This window comes from Lampris incognitus, chromosome 1, assembly GCF_029633865.1.
Source record: "Lampris incognitus isolate fLamInc1 chromosome 1, fLamInc1.hap2, whole genome shotgun sequence".
In the NCBI taxonomy this organism is placed as follows: Eukaryota; Metazoa; Chordata; class Actinopteri; order Lampriformes; family Lampridae; genus Lampris; species Lampris incognitus.
Genome location: NC_079211.1, coordinates 85,042,568 through 85,064,630, shown reverse-complemented (window position 1 = coordinate 85,064,630; position 22,063 = coordinate 85,042,568). Strand labels below are relative to the sequence as shown.

General features: G+C 47.3%; 1 protein-coding gene across 1 annotated transcript in view; it reads left to right on the top strand.

The window, feature by feature from the left end:
- Window positions 1-22,063, top strand: part of qsox2 (quiescin Q6 sulfhydryl oxidase 2) — a 78,020-nt gene that overhangs the window by 3,800 nt on the left and 52,157 nt on the right. Inside the window, exons 2-7 of the mRNA XM_056280995.1 lie at window positions 9,440-9,540; window positions 10,386-10,434; window positions 12,462-12,567; window positions 13,088-13,178; window positions 13,278-13,423; window positions 13,903-14,061. Of these exons, the coding sequence (XP_056136970.1) occupies window positions 9,440-9,540; window positions 10,386-10,434; window positions 12,462-12,567; window positions 13,088-13,178; window positions 13,278-13,423; window positions 13,903-14,061 (652 nt within the window). The remainder of the gene's footprint in view (window positions 1-9,439; window positions 9,541-10,385; window positions 10,435-12,461; window positions 12,568-13,087; window positions 13,179-13,277; window positions 13,424-13,902; window positions 14,062-22,063) is intronic.

The window sequence follows — 22,063 nt, the reverse complement described above, 5'->3', positions numbered from 1 at the left end:
TCTCCTCCACACATGTCCAAACCATCTTAGTCTTGTCTCTCTTGCTTTGTCTCCAAACTGTCCAACCTGAGCGGTCCCTCTAATGTACTCGTTCCTAATCCTGTCCTTCTTCATCACTCCCAATGAAAATCTTATCTTCATCTTTGCCACCTCCACCTCCTGTCTTTTCATCAGTGCCACTGTCTCCAAACCATATAACATAGCTGGTCTCACAACCATCTTGTAAACCTTCCCTTTAACTCTTGCTGGTACCCTTCTGTCACACATCACTCCTGACACTCTTCTCCACCCACTCCACCCTGCCTGCACTCTCTTCTTCACCTCTCTCCTGCACTCCCCATTACTTTGGACAGTTGACCCCAAGTATTTAAACTCAAATGCCTTCGTCACCTCCACTCCTTGCATCCTCACCATTCCACTGTCCTCCCTCTCATTCACGCATAGGTATTCCGTCTTGCTCCTACTGACTTTCATTCCTCTTCTCTCGAGTGCATACCTCCACCTCTCCAGGCTCTCCTCAACCTGCACCCTACTCTCACTACAGATCACAATGTCATCCGCGAACATCATCGTCCATGGAGACTCCTGCCTGATCTTGTCCATCAACCTGTCAATCACCGCTGCAAACAAGAAAGAGCTCAGAGCCGGTCCTTGATATAATCCCACCTCCACAGTAGTCACCCTCTACTGTAACCTACAAAAAGACTCACTGGCTGATCGCAAGGGGGTCTGCCCCTGTAGTCGAGCAGTTAGCAATGTCGCCTCGTGGTGCAGTACAACCCCGGATCAAATCCTGCAGTGGGCAGAAAATATGATCGGTTATCCTAGCTTTGACAAACTTAAGATTTATAATTTCTTTAGTCATTTCTCAGTACTTGCATACGTTGAAATGAACTTTATCCTCTGCATATAACCTTTCCTATACACTACGAGCAGTGGGTGGGGCCAAATCCAGTTCCACATTCCTATACACTACGAGCAGTGGGCGGGGCCAATTCCAGTTCCACATTCAATCAGCTGTTAGCCTAAGTCTATATAACTTTTTACAACCTGAACCCAACAAGAGTCAAACAAAGATGCAAAACACGCTTATTTCTGTTATAACAATAATTTTAACGAGATAGCCGTAACAGTAGGCTTAATAGTGTAATACTCCCAACAGTTTGACAAAGAAATCACAAATCACTCAAATACAATTATTATTTTCCAATTACCGACACAGTGAAAAACAAAACTAATGAATGAACTATAATAAATAGAACATGGACGTGCAATAATAATAGCAGCACAGCTGAGCTCTTCCGGTATTTTGTTTTGCCTTTAACAGATAATGTCAGCTGAAGTGTGACGTCACTGCTGAGTGAGAGCGATGTCATGTGCCCAAGCTGAGACGGTATATATATTTCCACAATTTAACAGTGCAATTAAAGCGTTTTAGTACAAGAATGTGGCGACGGGCAGCATAGTGGTCTATTCCGTTACCTGCCAACTCGGGGATCGTCGGTTCGAATCCCCGTGTTACCTCCGGCTTGGTCGGGCGTCCCTACAGACATAATTGGCCATGTCTGCGGGTGGGAAGCCGGATGTGGGTATGTGTCCTGGTCGCTGCACTAGCGCCTCCTCTGGTCGGCCGGGGTGCCTGTATGGGGGGGGGGGGATAGCGTGATCCTCCCACGCGCTACGTCCCCCAGGTGAAACTCCTTAGTGTCAGGTGAAAAGAAGCGGCTGGTGACTCCACATGTATTGGAGGAGACATGTGGCAGTCTGCAGCGCTCCCCGGATCAGCAGAGGGGGTGGAGGAGAGACCGGGACGGCTCGGAAGAGTGGGGTGATTGGCTGGATACAATTGGGGAGAAGGGGGGTCAAATTTTTTTTTTTTTTTTTAAACGTGGCAACAAAATATTTTTTTTCAGTTCACCTTTATTGATAGCTTCATTTAGCAAAAAAATAATATCCAAATCCCAGAGTTGAAAACCAGATGCCTGCCCCACAAACATCTGGATAGCCAATTATTTTGAGTCCAGACCCACAAAATATGCATGCTATCCTTTTTTTTAAGTCTTTTTTCCTCAACAAAATAAATATCTTCACAGAAAAATTAAGTGCTGCAGTGTACAGCACATGTGTAACCTCATTATTTTTGGCAGAAAGACTCAGACACAGAGAATTGCAGCTTATCTCAGTGCTGTGTCTGGAGTGCAAAAGTGAAGCTAGAAATCTTGGTGTAATCTTAAGTTTGATTATTATTATCATAGACATCCAACTTTTAAGAGCCACATCAATCATCTCACAAGATCACCCTTCTACCATCTTAAAAACTGAGAGGCTTTCTATCAAAATCAGACTGAGAAATTAATCCATACGTTTACAACAAGTAGACAAGCTGTCACGTATCTGGAAAAACCCAAGAGCAGATGGGACAACCAGGTAATGAAAAAATCAAGTACTTATTGAAGTGGCAGATCCCAGGAGTAGAGCAGGAGTGTGCTCAGTGGCAGGGAGACTGGCAGGCTGAAGTGCATGAAGAACAGAGAGCAAAAAGTCAGACAGGCAGGCAAAAATGCAAAAACTATTAACATCAGAGAATGCAGACTGGGACTGGACGTGCAATAACCTTTTAGGCAACAAACCACGAACGGCTACGTTCCATCAAAGACTGGTCCACAGTGGAGGCTTCTTAAAGGTGAGGGTGATTGCTTGATGGCCAGCAGGTGTGTTGATTGAAACCATGGACAGGTGTGCCAGAGTGAATGAAGGAGGAGGAGGAGTGAGCAGGTGTCAAGAAAGAGGGGTTGTGACACAAGACTACTGTGATGGTCTATTCATTGGCCTCCTAAAATTAGTTGTGCACCAATTACAGTTAATTCAAAATGCGGCATCACGTGTTCTCACCAGAACTAAAAAGTATGAGCACGTTACACCTGTTCTCACATCTTTGCATTGGCTCCCCGTCAAAACTAGAATCGATTTTAAAATTCTGTTAACTGTATACAAAGATCTAAATGGATGTTGAATGGATGTTGGGGCATATGCGCTGATGAAGGTTATCAGCACATATGCCCCGCAAGTTGGGTGTGAGATGGAAGAGAAAGAAGAATTCTGGAGTGAGTTGGATGAAGTGGTGGAGCGGGTACCCAAGGAGGAGAGAGTGGTGATTGGAGTGGACTTCAATGGACATGTTGGTGAAGGGAACAGAGGTGATGAGGAGGTGATGGGTAGGTACGGAGTCAAGAAGATAAATGTGGAAGGACAGATGGTGGTGGATTTTGTGAAAAGGATGGAAATTGCTGTGGTGAATACATATTTCAAAAAGAGGGAGGAACACAGGGTGACATACAAGAGTGGAGGAAAGTGCACACAGGTGGACTATATCTTATGTAGAAGGTGCGATCTACCACGACCCTGCCAAGACCACCGCCTGTACGAGAACCACGAGCCTCCCACGCCCACCGCCTGTACGGGAACCACGCCCCCGCTAAGGCCACTGCCTGTCCCAAGAGCCCTGTTCCTGTCTAACCCTGCAAGACAATAAACGTGCCCCATTGGTTTTTCTCCCTATTCTGTCTCATGTTCTGCTTTTGGGTCCTACACCTGGTAGCCCTGACAGGTCATATGTTGGTCTACATCTTTATTATTATTATTATTGTTGTTGTTATTATTAACTATAATTATAATTAACTTATTACATATTTCAAGAAGAGGGAGGAACACAGGGTGACGTACAAGAGTGGAGGAAAGTGCACACAGTTGGACTATATCTTATGTAGAAGGCGCCATCTAAAAGGGATTGGAGACTGCAAGGTGGTGACAGGGGAGAATGTACCTAGGCAGCATCAGATGATGGTCTGTAGGATGACTTTGGAGACCAAGATGAGGAAGAGAGTGAAGGCAGAGCCAAGGATCAAATGGTGGAAGTTGAAGAAGGAAGACTTTTGTGTGGAGTTCAGGCAGGAGTTAACACAGGCACTGGGTGGTAGTGAAGAGTTGCCAGATGGCTGGGCAACCACTGCAGAAATAGTGAGGGAGACAGCTAGGAAGGTACTTGGTGTGTCATCAGGACAGAGGAAGGAAGACAAGGAGACTTGGTGGTGGAATGAGGAAGTACAGCAAAGTATACAGAGGAAGAGGTTTGCAAAGAAGAAGTGGGATAGTCAGAGAGATGAAGAAAGTAGAAAGGAGTACAAGGAGATGCAGCGTAAAGTGAAGAGAGAGGTGGCGAAGGCAAAGGAAAAGGCGTATGGTGAGTTGTATGACAGGTTAGACACTAAGGAAGGAGAAAAGGACTTGTACCGATTGGCTAGACAGAGGGGCCGAGCTGGGAAGGATGTGCAGCAGGTTAGGGGGATGAAGGATAGAGATGGAAATGTGCTGACAAGCGAGGAGAGTGTGCTGAGAAGGTGGAAGGAGTACTTTGAGGAGCTGATGAATGAAGAAAATGAGAGAGAGAGAGAGAAGGTTGGATGATGTGGGGATAGTGAATCAGGAAGTTCAATGGATTAGCAAGGAGGAAGTGAGGGCAGCTATGAAGAGGATGAAGAGTGGAAAGGCAGTTGGTCCTGATGACATACCTATGGAGGCATGGAGGTGTTTAGGAGAGATGGCAGTCGGGTTTTTAACTGGATTGTTTAACACAATCTTGGAAAGTGAGAGGATGCCTGAGGAGTGGAGAAGAAGCATACTGGTACCGATTTTCAAGAACAAGGGCGATGTGCAGAACTGTAGCAACTACAGAGGTATAAAGTTGATCAGCCACAGCATGAAGATATGGGAAAGAGTAATAGAAGCTAGGTTAAGAGGGGAGGTGATGATCAATTCAATTCAATTTATTGTCATTAAAAACAATGTGCAGGCACATGTTAAAAATGAAATGAGGGCTGTGGCTTCACCAAACAGTGCAAGACAGACAAAGACAAACACAGCAAACACAGTAAAATATATACACACATGAAGACCAAAAGCTAAAAATGAGTTAAAAAAAAGAGCTTGAGTACAAAATATTTAAGAATATCTACAGACATTCAGTGGGTAGCCAGGTTCAGGTGGGCAACAGCTTGTGGAAAGAAACTTGTTTTTTAGCCTGGTAGTGCGGGCTCTGGGGCTCCTGTAGCACCTCCCAGAGAGCAGGGGGGAGAACAGTCCATGGTTGGGCTGGGCTGATGCTCAGACCCCTTCGAATCAGTGAGCAGCAGTATGGTTTCATGCCATAAAAGAGCACCACAGATGTGATGTTTGCTTTGAGAGTGTTGATGGAGAAGTATAGAGAAGGCCAGAAAGAGTTGCATTGTGTCTTTGTAGATTTAGAGAAAGCATACGACAGGGTGCCGAGAGAGGAGGTGTGGTATTGTATGAGGAAGTCGGGAGTTGAAGAAAAGTACTATGTGGTAGTGGTGCAGGATATGTATGAGGGAAGTGTGACAGTGGTGAGGTGTGTGGTTGGTATGACAGATGGGTTCAAGGTGGAGGTGGGATTACATCAAGGATCGGCTCTGAGCCCTTTCTTGTTTGCAATGGTGATGGACAGGTTGACGGACAAGATCAGGCAGGAGTCTCCATGGACTAGGAGTAGAGGTGACGAAGGCGTATGAGTTTAAATACTTGGGGTCAATGAGGAATGAAAGTCAGTAGGAGCAAGACGGAATACCTATGCGTGAATGAGAGGGAGGACAGTGGAATGGTCAGGATGCAAGGAGTGGAGGTGACGAAGGCATTTGAGTTTAAATACTTGGGGTCAACTGTCCAAAGTAAAGGGGAGTGCAGGAGAGAGGTGAAGAAGAGAGTGCAGGCAGGGTGGAGTGGGTGGAGAAGAGTGTCAGGAGTGATGTGTGACAGAAGGGTACCAGCAAGAGTTAAAGGGAAGGTTTGCAAGATGGTAGTGAGACCAGTTATGCTGTATGGTTTGGAGACTTTGGCACTGATGAAAAGGCTGGAGGTGGCAGAGTTGAAGATGATAAGATTTTCATTGGGAGTGATGAAGAAGGACAGGATTAGGAACGAGTATAGTAGAGGGACAGCTCAGGCTGGACGGTTTGGAGACAAACCAAGAGAGGCAAGACTGAGATGGTTTGGACATGTGTGGAGGAGAGATGCTGGGTATATTGGGAGAAGGATGCTGAATATGGAGCTGCCAGGGAAGAGGAGAAGAGGAAGGCCAAAGAGAAGGTTTATGGCTGTGGTGAGGGAGGACATGCAGGTGGCTGGTGTGACAAAGGAAGATGCAGAGGACGGGAAGAGATGGAAACGGATGATCTACTGTGGCGCCCCCTAATGGGAGCAGCCAAAAGTAATGGTAGTAGTAGAAGTAGTAATGGTGGTGGTGGTAGTAGTAGTAGTAGTAGTAGTAGTGGTGGTAGTAGTAATAGTAGTAGTAGTGGTGGTAGTAGTAGTAGTAGTAGTAGGTGTAGTAGTGGTAGTGGTAGTAGTAGTTGTAGTATACGAAGTGCTAAATGGCCTTGCACATGCTAATTAAAAGACATGCTAATTACGTACAAACCAGCAAGAACTCTCAGGTCCAATGGCAGTGGTCTTCTAACCATCTCAGTGGTCTTCTAACCATCCCAGTGGTCCTCTAACCATCCCAGTGATCTTTTAACCATCCCAGTGGTCTTCTAACCATCCCAGTCGTCTTCTAACCATCTCAGTAGTCTTCTAACCATCCCAGTGGTCTTCTAACCATCTCAGTAGTCCTCTAACCATCCCAGTGGTCTTCTAACCATACCAGTGGTCTTCTAACCATCCCAGTGATCTTTTAACCATCCCAGTGGTCCTCTAACCATCCCAGTGGTCTTTTAACAGTCCTAGTGGTCCTCTAACCATCCCAGTGATCTTTTAACCATCCCAGTGGTCTTCTAACCATCTCAGTGGTCCTCTAACCATCCCAGTGGTCTTCTAACCATACCAGTGGTCTTCTAACCATCCCAGTGGTCCTCTAACCATCCCAGTGGTCTTTTAACCATCCCAGTGGTCTTCTAACCATCCCAGTGGTCTTCTAACCATCCTCCGTGCTAGGTCTAGAGCAGGGGAAGCTACATTTTGTATTTATGCCCCATGTCGATGGCACGCCCTGCCTGAGGACCTGAGAGAGGCCCCCACACTGGGCACATTTAGAAGCAGGTTAAAAACCTTACTTTTTAAAACAGCTTATGGTTGTTGGTGCGTGTGTTTTGTATATTTTGATATTTGTTTATTCTACACTAACACGTGCTGATATGCATATTTATTTTCTGAATTTTTGTTTTATGATTGACTTGCAGTTGTATTGTCATTTTATATAAAGCACAGTGTGTTGCCATGTGTGAAATGTGCTGTACAAATAAAGTTTGACTTGACGCTTACCGTAATGTCTAGTGTATACAAGTACCACAAAACAAGGTGAGGGCTGACTTGAGCTGGTTTATAATGGTTATCATGTTACACTAGTGTAATGACGGGTGAGTGACTTTGCCCACAATATGAACGCTGACCTGTGTCTTGCTAAGTTACATGTGCACACTGTCATATGTAGTACATTAGAAGACCTGAAGTAAACATGAACTGTGTTTCTACCAGATGAGCTTGAGACATGTCTGTCATAGTCCCTGTGGTACAGCTAACTAGTCCCTCAGACTGTGGGTTAAACTGTGTTACTACACACATGTCCAGCCTGAATAGTCCTCAGTGCTGCTAACTAGTCCCTAAGTCTGTGGGTTTAACTGTATTACTACACACCTGTCCAGCCTGAATAATCCTCAGTGCTATTAACTAGTCCCTCAGACTGTGGGTTGAACTGTGTTACTACACACCTGTCCAACCTGAATAATCCTCAATGCTGCTAACTAGTCCCTCAGACTGTGGGTTGAACTGTGTTACTACACACCTGTCCAGCCTGAATAATCCTCAATGCTGCTAACTAGTCCCTCAGACTGTGGGTTGAACTGTGTTACTACACACCTGTCCAGCCTGAATAATCCTCAGTGCTGCTAACTAGTCCCTCAGACTGTGGGTTGAACTGTGTTACTACACACCTGTCCAGCCTGAATAATCCTCAGTGCTGCTAACTAGTCCCTCAGGTTGTGGGTTGAACTGTGTTACTACACACCTGTCCAGCCTGAATAATCCTCAATGCTACTAACTAGTCCCTCAAACTGTGGGTTTAACTGTTACTACACACCTGTCCAGCCTGAATAATCCTCAGTGCTGCTAACTAGTCCTGTGGGTTGAACTGTGTTACTACACACCTGTCCAGCCTGAATAATCCTCAGTGCTGCTAACTAGTCCCTCAGGTTGTGGGTTGAACTGTGTTACTACACACCTGTCCAGCATGAATAATCCTCAGTGCTGCTAACTAGTCCCTCAGACTGTGGGTTGAACTGTGTTACTACACACCTGTCCAGCCTGAATAATCCTCAGTGCTGCTTACTGGAGAAACATCTTCTGTCTCCACCAGCCTTCCTGTGGACCAGTCTGTAGACAATAGCAACAATACCAGATGACTTCAGGACATAACAGCTAGCTAAAATGAAGCTTAATGACATGATGCATGCAGGTGATTAGATAATTAGCATAACTTTTAGATAGTTCTTAGCAGTTACCTACTATATGTTAGGTGGAGAAGTCATTTCACCAGGTTTGGTGGTCAACACAAATGAGCCATGAAAAGTAGAACCTGAAGTAATTGGTTTTTGAAATTCTTCATGAAGTGCTGTATCATAACTTTACTGGAAACATTGTATACCCCTTGGCATCCAGAACACATGGTTGATGATCTAGACTGACAGACAGCCGTACAACAGCTGTAAATGGGGATTAACCAGTACTGACCCTGGTGTGGGTCAGTACTGGTTAATGTGGGGGGTCTAGAATGGAGTATCAGAGTGTTTACTTGAGGCTACAATGCAACACAAAAAGTCAGGATGAACATGTAAGGAATAAAAGCAACACTGGTTTGATCTCCTGCATGTTTGGCACATACAGGCCAGTGTTACTTTAATGTTGGAACAACTGTCTCCATCGCTAATGTTGGCAAGCTAATGGCCTATGTCTGCACTGCTGGGTGAAGTCATGAGTTGGGTCAGTACTTCAACACTGGTACTGGGAATCAGTACTGATGTGACATTGGTTCATTGCTGCTGCAGCCTCCAGGAATGTGTTCAGCTGTTATAGCTGACAGGTCGCTAAGCTAACATGGAGGACATCTGGCTCCCCGGGAGGAGCAGCGGTCTCCGTTCACACACCTTTGACCCCTACAGCAGGTCCACAAAAACTGTGTGCTCAAAGCATGAGAAAAGTGTGTATTTAAGAGGATTGTAGTGTGAAATATTAATGTTTACTGAACCCACACAGCGTCTCTTCTCCACACACTAGCCTATATGTTTAAGGAGACCCTGCCGGACAACAGCTGGAGTGAAGGACATTTTATTTGTCTCTCTCTCTCTCTTCTTCTCCCTCTGTCTGTCTCTACCAGACTGGGCTAGGGCTATCAGGATAGGAGTGTTGGACTGTGCCCAGGAGGAGAACTTCCATATCTGTAAAGAATACAACATCCACTTCTACCCCACATTCAAGGTATGTAGTACTAGTACTAGTATCCATCTCCCACTTAGTGTTTTACATCTTCATCAGAAGAAGGCAGTGGTGTTGAGTGTGAAGAAGAAGTGAAGGTGTGGTGTCCAACCAGCACATGTGGTAGAACAAGCTGGTAGAAGACCTTCACCAACACATAGTACTACATCAATAAGTACAACTCAGCTTCTACCAACACATAGTACTACATCAATAACTACAACTCAGCTTCTACCAACACATGGTACAATAACACCAGCAGATCCACCTAACCACCACTTACATAGACACACACTGGTACAATAACACAAACAGATCCACCTCACCACCACCTACACAGGACACACACTGGTGCTTTAACACCAGCAGATCCACCTCACAACCACCTACATAGACACACACTGGTACAGTAACACCAGCAGATCCACCTCACCACCACCTACATAGACACACACTGGTACATTAACACCAGCAGATCCACCTCACCACCACCTACATTGACACACTGGTACAGTAGCACCAGCAGATCCACCTCACCACCACCTACATAGACACACACTGGTACAGTAACACCAGCAGATCCACCTCACCACCACCTACATAGACACACACTGGTACATTAACATCAGCAGATCCACCTCACCACCACCTACACAGACACACACTGGTGCAGTAGCACCAGCAGATCCACCTCACCACCACCTACATTGACACACACTGGTACAATAACACCAGCATATTCAGGGCTTTGGCTTTGACCTGTTTTCAGCTGTATAGCTATAGCATGTTAAACCAAAGGATTTAAAGAGTGTAAATTGTGTTAACTTCTGTTCTGTTTTGGATCGCAGTATTTCCGAGCCCACAGCCCGCCAACTGACCTTGGGACAACCAGCAGAGGTGAGACTGACATTTAGGGAATTTCTGTTGGCACCTTTGGCCGTGCCAAATCAAACTGTGCCATGATGATTTGTGCTTCCATTACCAGTTAAAAAGCGCCGAGTTGTGCTGCGCTGCACCCGAGATGGACCTTCTCCGGAGTTGGGCCAAAGCGCGCTAGACCCCCTCCAAGCGCGTTGTGGTCACCTGGTGTGTTTGTAAAGCAAAACGTGGTCGACGCCAAGCAGAATCGTAACCATAGGCACCGAGTTATGTTCTGGCCTGTAGGGCCCAAACTATGTTCCTACCACCCAGGTGACGATGGTCACAAAACCCCTTACCACCCAGGTGACGATGGTCACAAAACCCCTTACCACCCAGGTGACGATGGTCACAAAGCCCCTTACCACCCAGGTGACGATGGTCACAAAACCCCTTACCACCCAGGTGACGATGGTCACAAAGCCCCTTACCAACCAGGTGACTATGGTCACAAAGCCACTTACCACCCAGGTGATGATGGTCACATAGTGACTTACCACCCAGGGGACAATGGTCACAAAGTCACTTACCTTGTTTAAACTTCTGCTGCACTTGCTTTAGTAATGACTGTGATGTGGGCTGACTGGACTGCTGCCATCTATTGGACGTACAAACAAACCGCAGCGACATTCTGGCCATTACATAATACTACATCACATACAGCACACAGTACTGAGGGGGTAGTATTTACACACACACTGGCCACTACATCACATAGAGCACACAGTACTGAGGGGGTAGTATTTATACACACATTGACCACTACATGATACTACATCACATACAGCACACAGTATGGAGGGGATAGTTTTTACACACACACTGGCCACTACATAAGTAGGTTATTATTTAACATGAACATAATGACCTTCTGTAAACACGTAGAAACACATGAACATAATGACCTACTGTAAACACGTAGAAACATGTTAAACATGAACATAATGACCTACTGTAAACACGTACAAACATGTTAAACATGAACATAATTACCTTCTATAAACACGTAGAAACATGTTAAACATGAACATAATGACCTCCTGTAAACATGTAAAAACATGTTAAACATGAACATAATGACCTACTGTAAACACGTAGAAACACGTTAAACATGAACATGATGACCTACTGTAAACACGTAGAAACATGTTAAACATGAACATAATTACCTACTGTAAACACGTAGAAACATGTTAAACATGAACATGATGACCTACTGTAAACATGTAGAAACATGTTAAACATGAACATAATGACCTCCTGTAAACATGTAAAAACATGTTGAACATAAACATAACTACCTACTGTAAACATGTAGAAACATGTTAAACATGAACATAATGACCTACTGTAAACACGTAAAAACATGTTAAACATGAACCTAATGACCTACTGTATACACGTACAAACATGTTAAACATGAACATAATGACCTACTGTAAACACGTAGAAACACATTAAACATGAACATAATGACCTACTGTAAACACATAAAATCATGTTAAACATGAACATAATGACCCACTGCAAACACGTAGTAACTTGTTAAACATGAACATAATGACCTACTGTAAACATGTAGAAACATGTTAAACATGAACATAATGACCTACTTTAAACACGTAGAAACATGTTAAACATGAACATAATGACCTTCTGTAAACACGTAGAAACACATGAACATAATGACCTACTGTAAACATGTAGAAATGTGTTAAACATGAACCTAATGACCTACTGTAAACCTGTAGAAACATGTTAAACATGAACATAATGACCTACTGTAAGCATGTAGAAACATGTTAAACATTAACATAATGATCTACTGTATACACGTACAAACATGTTAAACATGAACATAATGACCTACTGTAAACATGTAGAAACGTGTTAAACATGAACATAATGACCTACTGTAAACACGTTGAAACATGTTACATAATGACCAACTATGTCACCTTCATAAACTGTATAAACCATCCTTCGCTCTGTGTGTGTCTTTGTAGGTGCGGATAGAGACGTCCAGACAGTGAGACGGTTGATGATTGATTTCCTCCAGAACCACACCAAACTGAAATGGCCTGATCTCTGTCCTGTGCTGGACCCGTACAGGTAGCATATCCCAGCAGAATCTCTCAGAACTCATCTGCATTCAGAGCTACAGCACTTTCAAGACCAGCTCAGATGTTTCTTCTTCAGCACAATGACGCCATGCTGCAGACAGCCGACAGTAGTACCAGCTACTGACACCACGCTGCACAGCCAGCCGTCAGTAATACCTGCTCTCTCATAAAGGATAGAGAGCAGGTATTACTGACACCATGCTGCACAGCTGCTCAACACAATCTACATGGTATTAACACAATCTACGTAATATTAACACAATCTACATAACACAATATACATGATATTAACACAATCTACATGGTATTAACACAAGCTACACATTAACAATCTACATGATATTAACACTATGTACATGGTATTAACACAATCTGCATATTAACACAATGTACATTATATTAACACAATCTACATTATATTAACACAATGTACATGCCTGCTTTCTGTGTTCATATTGGATTTATGTGTGTGTGTGTGCGTGTGTGTGTGCGCGCGTGCATGCGTGTAGTTCATTGGAGGTTCTTCCTCTCTTAGGTCAGAGGTCAGATCACCACACAGTCCTTATCATAGAGGAGCCACAATCCTACATTGGACGAGAGGTTACTCACACACACACACACACACACACACACACATTTCCCTGCTATGTGGATGAAAACCTGTTCTGTAGCTCTATCTGTCTCTCCATGTGTCTGCAGGTGATTTTAGACCTGTCACTGTACTCTGGGCTGGTGGTGAGGAGAGTTCTGTCCACAGACCTACTCCTGGTGGACAAACTGGAAATCACAGCCTTCCCCTCGGCCTACCTGCTGGGCTCCAATGGAGCACACACAGACCTGGAAGTGTGAGTCTCTTTCGATCAAGACGTGAACCATGATTCCTGTGATGCCTAAATAATAATGGATCTAGCAGCTTTCCCCAGCTGGGACGAGTAAGCAGTTAGGGTCCATGGCTTACATGCAGAGGTGTAAAAACCAGGTCCAGAAAGTAAAAGTCCAAACCATGTATTTGCTCCACTCATGCACTACACCAGCAGATTCTAGTCAACACCACTCCTCAACTAGGAAGGGGAAACTAACTAATGAAATCAGCTGGTTTAGTAACATGGTTGGAGCAAATACACGGTTTGGACATTAACTTTCTGGACGTGGTTTTTACAACTCTGCTTACATGCCTAATGCTAGAGAAACCAACTCTCAGATATGCATCGCTTTGGATGTAAGCGTGTGCTAAAAGAAATTGTGAGACAAAGATTTGTTTCCAGATTTGGTTATTTTTCCTGAGAATGAGTTTTCTCCCGCTTTCCCTTCTCTCCTCTTGTAGTCAGAAGAGGTTGCGTTCTTTCTTTTCCTCTGCCTTGAGGCTGTTACCAGATGTCCAGATCCAACAGAACCAGCACAGCAGCAGCAGCAGTTCCAGTGTTGGACAGACAGGGGCATCAAACGCCATACAGGCCCAAGAGCCGTGGAAAGAATATGACAGGTCAGTGCACACCTGGTGAGGTTACCTTTAACCCTGGAAAACCTAACCTAACCTGGTGAGGTTACCTTTAACCCTGGAAAAGCTAACCTAACCTGGTGAGGTTAGCTTTAGCCCTGGAAAACATACCCTAGCCTGGTGAGGTTAGCTTTAGACTTGGAAAACCTAACCTAACCTTGTGAGGTTAGCTTTAGCTCTGGAAATCCTAACCTAGCCTGGTGAGGTTATCTTTAGACTCGGAAAACCTAACCTAACCTGGTGAGGTTGTGGCAGGAATGAGGAAAAACACATGAGACCAAGGCGAGATTGATGTTTATTCCTCAACTCCAAAAACCAACTGCAGCAGGAACAACCCTGCCCCGGCGAGCCCGGGAACGTAAACCACGCCCCCAGCTCACAGTCCTGCTGGGTGAGAGGCATAGCCCCTAGTGTCCGCCACACAGGCCCCCCCCCCGAACACCCAGAAGGGACTCCTGGAAAGAAACTTAGTGTCTCACTGGAGGCTTAAGCAGCCTGCCATAACGGCTGCGCCGTCCCTCAGCCGAAACAGTAGGTGAAACACAGTCCAAAGCCGGCTGAGAAGCAGAACGCTGAACCCGTGAAGACCCTGCCGGGGTCCTGGAAGGAGGACGACCCCGAACGGGAACCTGGGCCGGAAACACAACTTCGCCTGCCACCCTGTGCGCCGGTTTAAGCCTATCAAGCGTGACACGCCCCCTACGCCCACCCATATCTAGCACAAAACCCTTAGGACCCGTCTCAAGAACCCGAAATGGACCATCGTATGGGGGTTGGAGGGGTGAGCGGTGAGCATCATGCCGTACAAAAACAAAACGAGCCGACATGAGCTCCGCAGGCACGAACGACCACGGAAAACAGTGGTGAACGGGGCCTGGAACCCGAGTGCTGTCGGACAAAAAAGGATAAACGGCCGGACGGGGTCGAGGAGCGGAACTCCCAGGCAAAAATTCCCCAGGGACGCGGAGTGGCTGACCGAGCACCAGCTCAGCGGGTGACGCGTCGAGGTCCTCCTTAGGAGCCGAACGCAACCCGAGCATAACCCAAGGTAAACGATCCACCCAGTTACCATCCGAGACCGCAGCGCACAGCGCTGCCTTGAGCGACCGGTGAAAACGTTCACACAACCCGTTAGCCTGAGGGTGATACGCGGTAGTGCGGTGTACCTGCACACCCAAGGATCGCACAAGTGCCGACCAGAGCTCTGACACGAACTGGGGGCCCCTGTCTGAGGTGATATCTGACGGAGTGCCAAAACGGGCGACCCAGGAGGAAAGAAAAGCGCGTGCAACATCCGAGGAGGTTGTGGAGGATAGAGGGACAGCCTCTGGCCACCTGGTGGTCCGATCTACCATTGTGAGCAGGTGCGTAAAACCCTGTGAAGAAGGTAGAGGGCCCACCAGGTCCACATGCACGTGGTCGAAACGTCTGGCCGGGATCGGAAATGGCTCAAGGGGCGATTTAGTGTGCTGGTGGACCTTAGCGCGCTGGCACGCTACACATGCAGCTGCCCACCCCTTGACGTCCTTGCGGAGGCCAGGCCAGACGAACTTGGAACCGACCAACTTCACCGATGCCCGAACTCCAGGGTGCGAGAGGGAGTGAATCGAATCGAAAACTCGACGGCGCCAGGCCACTGGAACAACGGGGCGGGGACGGCCGGTGGAGACATCGCAGAGGAGGGCAGGACTGCCTTCCTGCATCACAGCGTCCTCTAGCTTGAGACCGGTACGCGTTGACCTAAGGGCAAGGACGTCCAGGTCACTGGGCTGGTCGGCAGCCATAGCGGAGAAATCCACACCGAGGTGCACAGGACACACAAGCACACGCGACAGACAATCAGCAACAGGGTTGGACTTCCCGGCCACATGCTGAATGTCCGTTGTGAACTCGGAGATCGCCGCTAGGTGGCGCTGTTGACGAGCAGACCACGGCTCAGTCACCCTGGACATGGCAAAAGTCAGCGGCGTGAATGGGCGACCCTCCAGCAGGAAGCGGAAATGCCGGGTTGCAAGGTGCAGTGCCAGCAACTCCCGGTCAAAAACGCTGTACTTGCGCTCGCTATCTCGCAGTTTGCGGCTAAAAAATGCGAATGGCTGCCACGCATTCGCCACACGCTGTTCAACCACAGCCCCCACGGCTATGTCAGACGCATCGGTTGTTAAAGCTATGGACGCCGTGGGTGTGGGATGGGCGAGGAGGGCAGCGTTAGCCAGGGCGCACTTAGCTCCGTCAAAGGCCTGGACCTGTTCGGGAGTCCAGTCGACAGGGTCGTTAGCCTTCTTAAGCCGCAGGGCTTCGTAAAGTGGCTGAAGGAGGTGGGCAGCGCGAGGGAGGAAACGGTTATAGAAATTCACCATTCCCAAGAATTCCTGCAATGCCTTAACAGAGACTGGGCGGGGAAATTCCGCCACCGCTTGCACCTTAGAAGGCAACAGGACCGCGCCTTGCGGCGAAATGCGGTGACCCAAGAAGTCAATCACCGGCAGTCCAAACTGACACTTGGCCTGGTTGACTATCAGGCCGTGTTCGTCCAGACGACGGAAAACCTGTTTCAGGTGCGCCAGGTGCTCGTCAGCTGACGGACTGGCCACTAATATGTCGTCGAGATAAACGAACACGAAATCAAGGTCACGCAACACCGAGTCCATCAGCCTCTGAAAGGTTTGCGCTGCCCCCTTCAAGCCAAAAGGCATGCGCATGAATTCGAAAAGCCCAAACGGGGTGATCACTGCGGTCTTGGGCACGTCCTCTGCGCGCACGGGAACCTGATGATAGCCGCGCACCAGGTCCACCTTAGAGAAAATAGTGGTACCTGCCAGGCATATGGAAAAGTCCTGTATGTGTGGGATGGGATAGCGGTCATTGGCGGTGACGTTGTTCAGGCGGCGAAAATCGCCGCAAGGCCGCCACGACCCATCCGCCTTGGGCACCATGTGAAGCGGCGAGGCCCACGGGCTGTTGGAACGCCTCACTATACCCAGACGCTCCATGATGGCGAACTCCTCCTTAGCTGTAGCCAATTTTACCGTGTTGAGGCGCCGCGCGCGCGCAAAAACTGGCGGTCCCAAAGTGGGAATGAAATGTTCTACCCCGTGTTTAGTAACCGCGGTGGAAAAGGCAGGCGTAGTCACCGATGGAAAATCCGCCAGCAAGCGCTGAAAAACATCCCCTAATGCTAAAAAGTTAGCGTGTGTTAACGGCCCGGCTCCCCTTGTCTCGCACGGAACAGTGGCGAAAGACACAGCATCAATTAAACGGCGGTTTAGAACATCAACCAGCAGACCATTAGCACACAGAAAATCCGCGCCGATAATAGGAACAGTAATGGCGCCCACTACAAAGTCCGACTCAAAATGGCGCCCGTGGAAGCAAACAGTCACCAACCTTGTGCCAAACGTCGCAATGGAGGAACCGTTAGCTGCACTTAACTGTGGGCCGCCGCCTTCGGCCGACCTGTCTGTCTTAGCAGGAGGGAGTAGGCTCTTTTGCGAGCCTGAGTCCACCAGAAACCGTCTTCCTGACATCGTGTCCTTAATGAAGAGCAGCTCACTACGTCCGCCAGCGCCCACAGCTGCTACTGAGCGCTGGCCCTGGAGTTTCCCGCCGTCTCAAACGTGCACGGAGGGACGCAGCGCCTCGCCTTGCCGCCCAACCGCTGGTGGAAGAAGCAGAGGCCTCTCCCGCGCCGTCTCCGGGCAGTCACTCCAGCCACCACTGCCGGGTCCGCGTCCTCCGACGTCGGTTGCAGAGGCTCCGATGCCACACTCTGCACAGAGAACCGTCTGGTAGCCAGCAGGACCCGATCAGCCTCCTCAGCCAAACCTCGGCAGTCACCAGCGGCCAGACACGGGGAGTTAGCCAAAGCCGCGCGCACAGGAGACGGGAGCTGGCGCAGGAAAACGTGCGGGAAAAGGAACCCACCTTCGTCTGAGCCTAGCAGCGACAGCATATTGTCCATGAGATCCACAGCCGTCCCGTCGCCCAAACCGGATAGGGAAAGGATTCTATCCGCCCTCTCTGCGGTAGATAGGCTGTACCTCCGGAGCAGAAGATGTTGGAGGGCGACGTATTTATCGTGTTGCGGAGGGGCGCGCAACAGCTGCATGGCCCGGCGTGTGGACTGCTGATCCAGCGCAGCGACGACCAGATAGTATCTGGAGTCGTCCGCGGAGATTCCACGCAGGTGGAACAGCGCCACGACATGCTGGAACCACGAGGCCGGGTCGCTCTGCCAGAACTCTGGGAGCTTCACAGCCGCGGCGAGAACGGCCGGCTGTGAGAGTCGGGGCGGCGTGGCCGAAGTGGATTCACACACATCTTCTGCTCCAAACATGTTCAATTCGGGGTCAGCAATGTGGCAGGAATGAGGAAAAACACATGAGACCAAGGCGAGATTGATGTTTATTCCTCAACTCAAAAAACCAACTGCAGCAGGAACAACCCTGCCCCGGCGAGCCCGGGAACGTAAACCACGCCCCCAGCTCACAGTCCTGCTGGGTGAGAGGCATAGCCCCTAGTGTCCGCCACAAGGTTAGCTTTAGCTCTGGAAAATCTAATCGAGCCTGGTGAGGTTAGATTTACACTTAGAAAACCTAACCTAACCTGGTGAGGTTAGCTTTACACTTGGAAACCCTAATCTAGCCTGGTGAGGTTAGCTTTAGCCCTGGAAAACCTAACCTAACCTGGTGAGGTTAGCTTTGGACTTGGAAAACCTAACCTAACCTGGTGAGGTTAGCTTTAGCTCTGGAAAACCTAACCTAGCCTGGTGAGGTTAGCTTTAGACTTGGAAAACCTAACCTAACCTGGTGAGGTTAGCTTTAGCTCTGGAAAACCTAACCTAACCTGGTGAGGTTAGCTTTAGCCCTGGAAAACCTTATCTAGCCTGGTGAGGTTAGCTTGAGACTTGGAAAACCTCACCTAACCTGGTGAGGTTAGCTTTAGCCCTGGAAAACCTTATCTAGCCTGGTGAGGTTAGCTTTAGACTTGGAAAACCTAACCTAGCCTGATGAGGTTAGCTTTAGCCCTGGAAAACCTAACCTAACCTGGTGAGGTTAGCTTTGGACTTGGAAAACCTAACCTAACCTGGTGAGGTTAGCTTTAGCTCTGGAAAACCTAACCTAGTCTGGTGAGGTTAGCTTTAGCCCTGGAAAACCTAATCTAGCCTGGAGAGGTTAGCTTTAGACTTGGAAAACCTAACCTAACCTGGTGAGGTTAGCTTTAGCCCTGGAAAACCTAACCTAACCTGGTGAGGTTAGCTTTAGCTCTGGAAAACCTAACCTAGCCTGGTGAGGTTAGCTTTAGACTTGGAAAACCTAACCTAACCTGGTGAGGTTAGCTTTAGCTCTGGAAAACCTAACCTAACCTGGTGAGGTTAGTTTTAGACTTGGAAAAACTAACCTAACCTGGTGAGGTTAGCTTTAGCTCTGGAAAACCTAACCTAACCTGGTGAGGTTAGCTTTAGCCCTGGAAAACCTAATCTACCCTATTGAGGTTATCTTAAGAGTTGGAAAACCTAATCTAGCCTGGTGAGGTTAGCTTTAGACTTGGAAAACTTAACCTAACCTGGTGAGGTTAGCTTTAGCCCTGGAAAACCTAACCTAGCCTGGTGAGGTTAGCTTTAGACTTGGAAAACCTAACCTAACCTGGTGAGGTTAGCTTTAGCTCTGGAAAACCTAACCTAGTCTGGTGAGGTTAGCTTTAGCCCTGGGAAACCTAATCTAGCCTGGTGAGGTTAGCTTTAGACTTGGAAAACCTAACAAAACCTGGTGAGGTTAGATTAACCCTGGAAAACCTTATCTAGCCTGGTGAGGTTAGCTTTAGACTTGGAAAACCTAACCTAACCTGGTGAGGTTAGCTTTCATTTTGGAAAACCTAATCTAGCCTGGTGAGGTTAGCTTTAGACTTGGAAACCCTAATCTAGCCTGGTGAGGTTAGCATTAGCCCTGGAAAACCTAACCTAGCCTGGTGAGGTTAGCTTTAGCCCTGGAAAACCTAACCTAACCTGGTGAGGTTAGCTTTGGACTTGGAAAACCTAACCTAACCTGGTGAGGTTAGCTTTAGCTCTGGAAAACCTAACCTAACCTGGTGAGGTTAGCTTTAGACTTGGAAAACCTAACCTGTTGAGGTTAGCTTTAGCTCTGGAAAACCTAACCTAGCCTGGTGAGGTTAGCTTTAGACTTGGAAAACCTAACCTAACCTGGTGATGTTAGCTTTCATTTTGGAAAACCTAATCTAGCCTGGTGAGGTTAGCTTTAGACTTGGAAACCCTAATCTAGCCTGGTGAGGTTAGCTTTAGCCCTGGAAAACCTAACCTAGCCTGGTGAGGTTAGCTTTAGCCTGGAAAACCTAACATAACCTGGTGAGGTTAGCTTTGGACTTGGAAAACCTAACCTAACCTGGTGAGGTTAGCTTTAGCTCTGGAAAACCTAACCTAACCTGGTGAGGTTAGCTTTAGCCCTGGAAAACCTAATCTAGCCTAGTGAGGTTATCTTAAGAGTTGGAAAACCTAATCTAGCCTGGTGAGGTTAGCTAAGCTCTGGAAAACCTAACCTGGCCTGGTGAGGTTAGCTTTAGACTTGGAAAACCTTACCTAACCTGGTGAGGTTAGCTTTCATTTTGGAAAACCTAATCTAGCCTGGTGAGGTTAGCTTTAGACTTGGAAACCCTAATCTAGCCTGGTGAGGTTAGCTTTAGCCCTGGAAAACCTAACCTAGCCTGGTGAGGTTAGCTTTAGCCCTGGAAAACCTAACCTAACCTGGTGAGGTTAGCTTTGGACCTGGAAAACCTAACCTAACCTGGTGAGGTTAGCTTTAGCTCTGGAAAACCTAACCTAGCCTGGTGAGGTTAGCTTTAGACTTGGAAAACCTAACCTGTTGAGGTTGGCTTTAGCTCTGGAAAACCTAACCTAGCCTGGTGAGGTTAGCTTTAGACTTGGAAAACCTAACCTAACCTGGTGAGGTTAGATTTCATTTTGGAAAACCTAATCTAGCCTGGTGAGGTTAGCTTTAGACTTGGAAACCCTAATCTAGCCTGGTGAGGTTAGCTTTAGCCTGGAAAACCTAACCTAGCCTGGTGAGGTTAGCTTTAGCCTGGAAAACCTAACATAACCTGGTGAGGTTAGCTTTGGACTTGGAAAACCTAACCTAACCTGGTGAGGTTAGCTTTAGCTCTGGAAAACCTAACCTAACCTGGTGAAGTTAGCTTTAGCCCTGGAAAACCTAATCTAGCCTAGTGAGGTTATCTTAAGAGTTGGAAAACCTAATCTAGCCTGGTGAGGTTAGCTTAGCTCTGGAAAACCTAACCTAGCCTGGTGAGGTTAGCTTTAGACTTGGAAAACCTAACCTGTTGAGGTTAGCTTTAGCTCTGGAAAACCTAACCTAGCCTGGTGAGGTTAGCTTTAGACTTGGAAAACCTAACCTACCCTGGTGAGGTTAGCTTTCATTTTGGAAAACCTAACTTGGCCTGGTGAGGTTAGCTTTAGACTTGGAAACCCTAATCTAGCCTGGTGAGGTTAGCTTTAGCCTTGGAAAACCTAACCTAGCCTGGTGAGGTTAGCTTTAGCCCCGGAAAACCTAACCTAACCTGGTGAGGTTAGCTTTGGACTTGGAAAACCTAACCTAACCTGGTGAGGTTAGCTTTAGTTCTGGAAAACCTAACCTAACCTGGTGAGGTTAGCTTTAGCCCTGGAAAACCTAATCTAGCCTAGTGAGGTTATCTTAAGAGTTGGAAAACCTAATCTAGCCTGGTGAGGTTAGATTTAGACTTGGAAAACCTAACCTAACCTGGTGAGGTTAGCTTTAGCCCTGGAAAACCTTATCTAGCCTGGTGAGGTTAGCTTTAGACTTGGAAAACCTAACCTAACCTGGTGAGGTTAGCTTTAGCCCTGGAAAACCTTATCTAGCCTGGTAAGGTTAGCTTTAGACTTGGAAAACCTAACCTAACCTGATGAGGTTAGCTTTAGCCCTGGAAAACCTAACCTAACCTG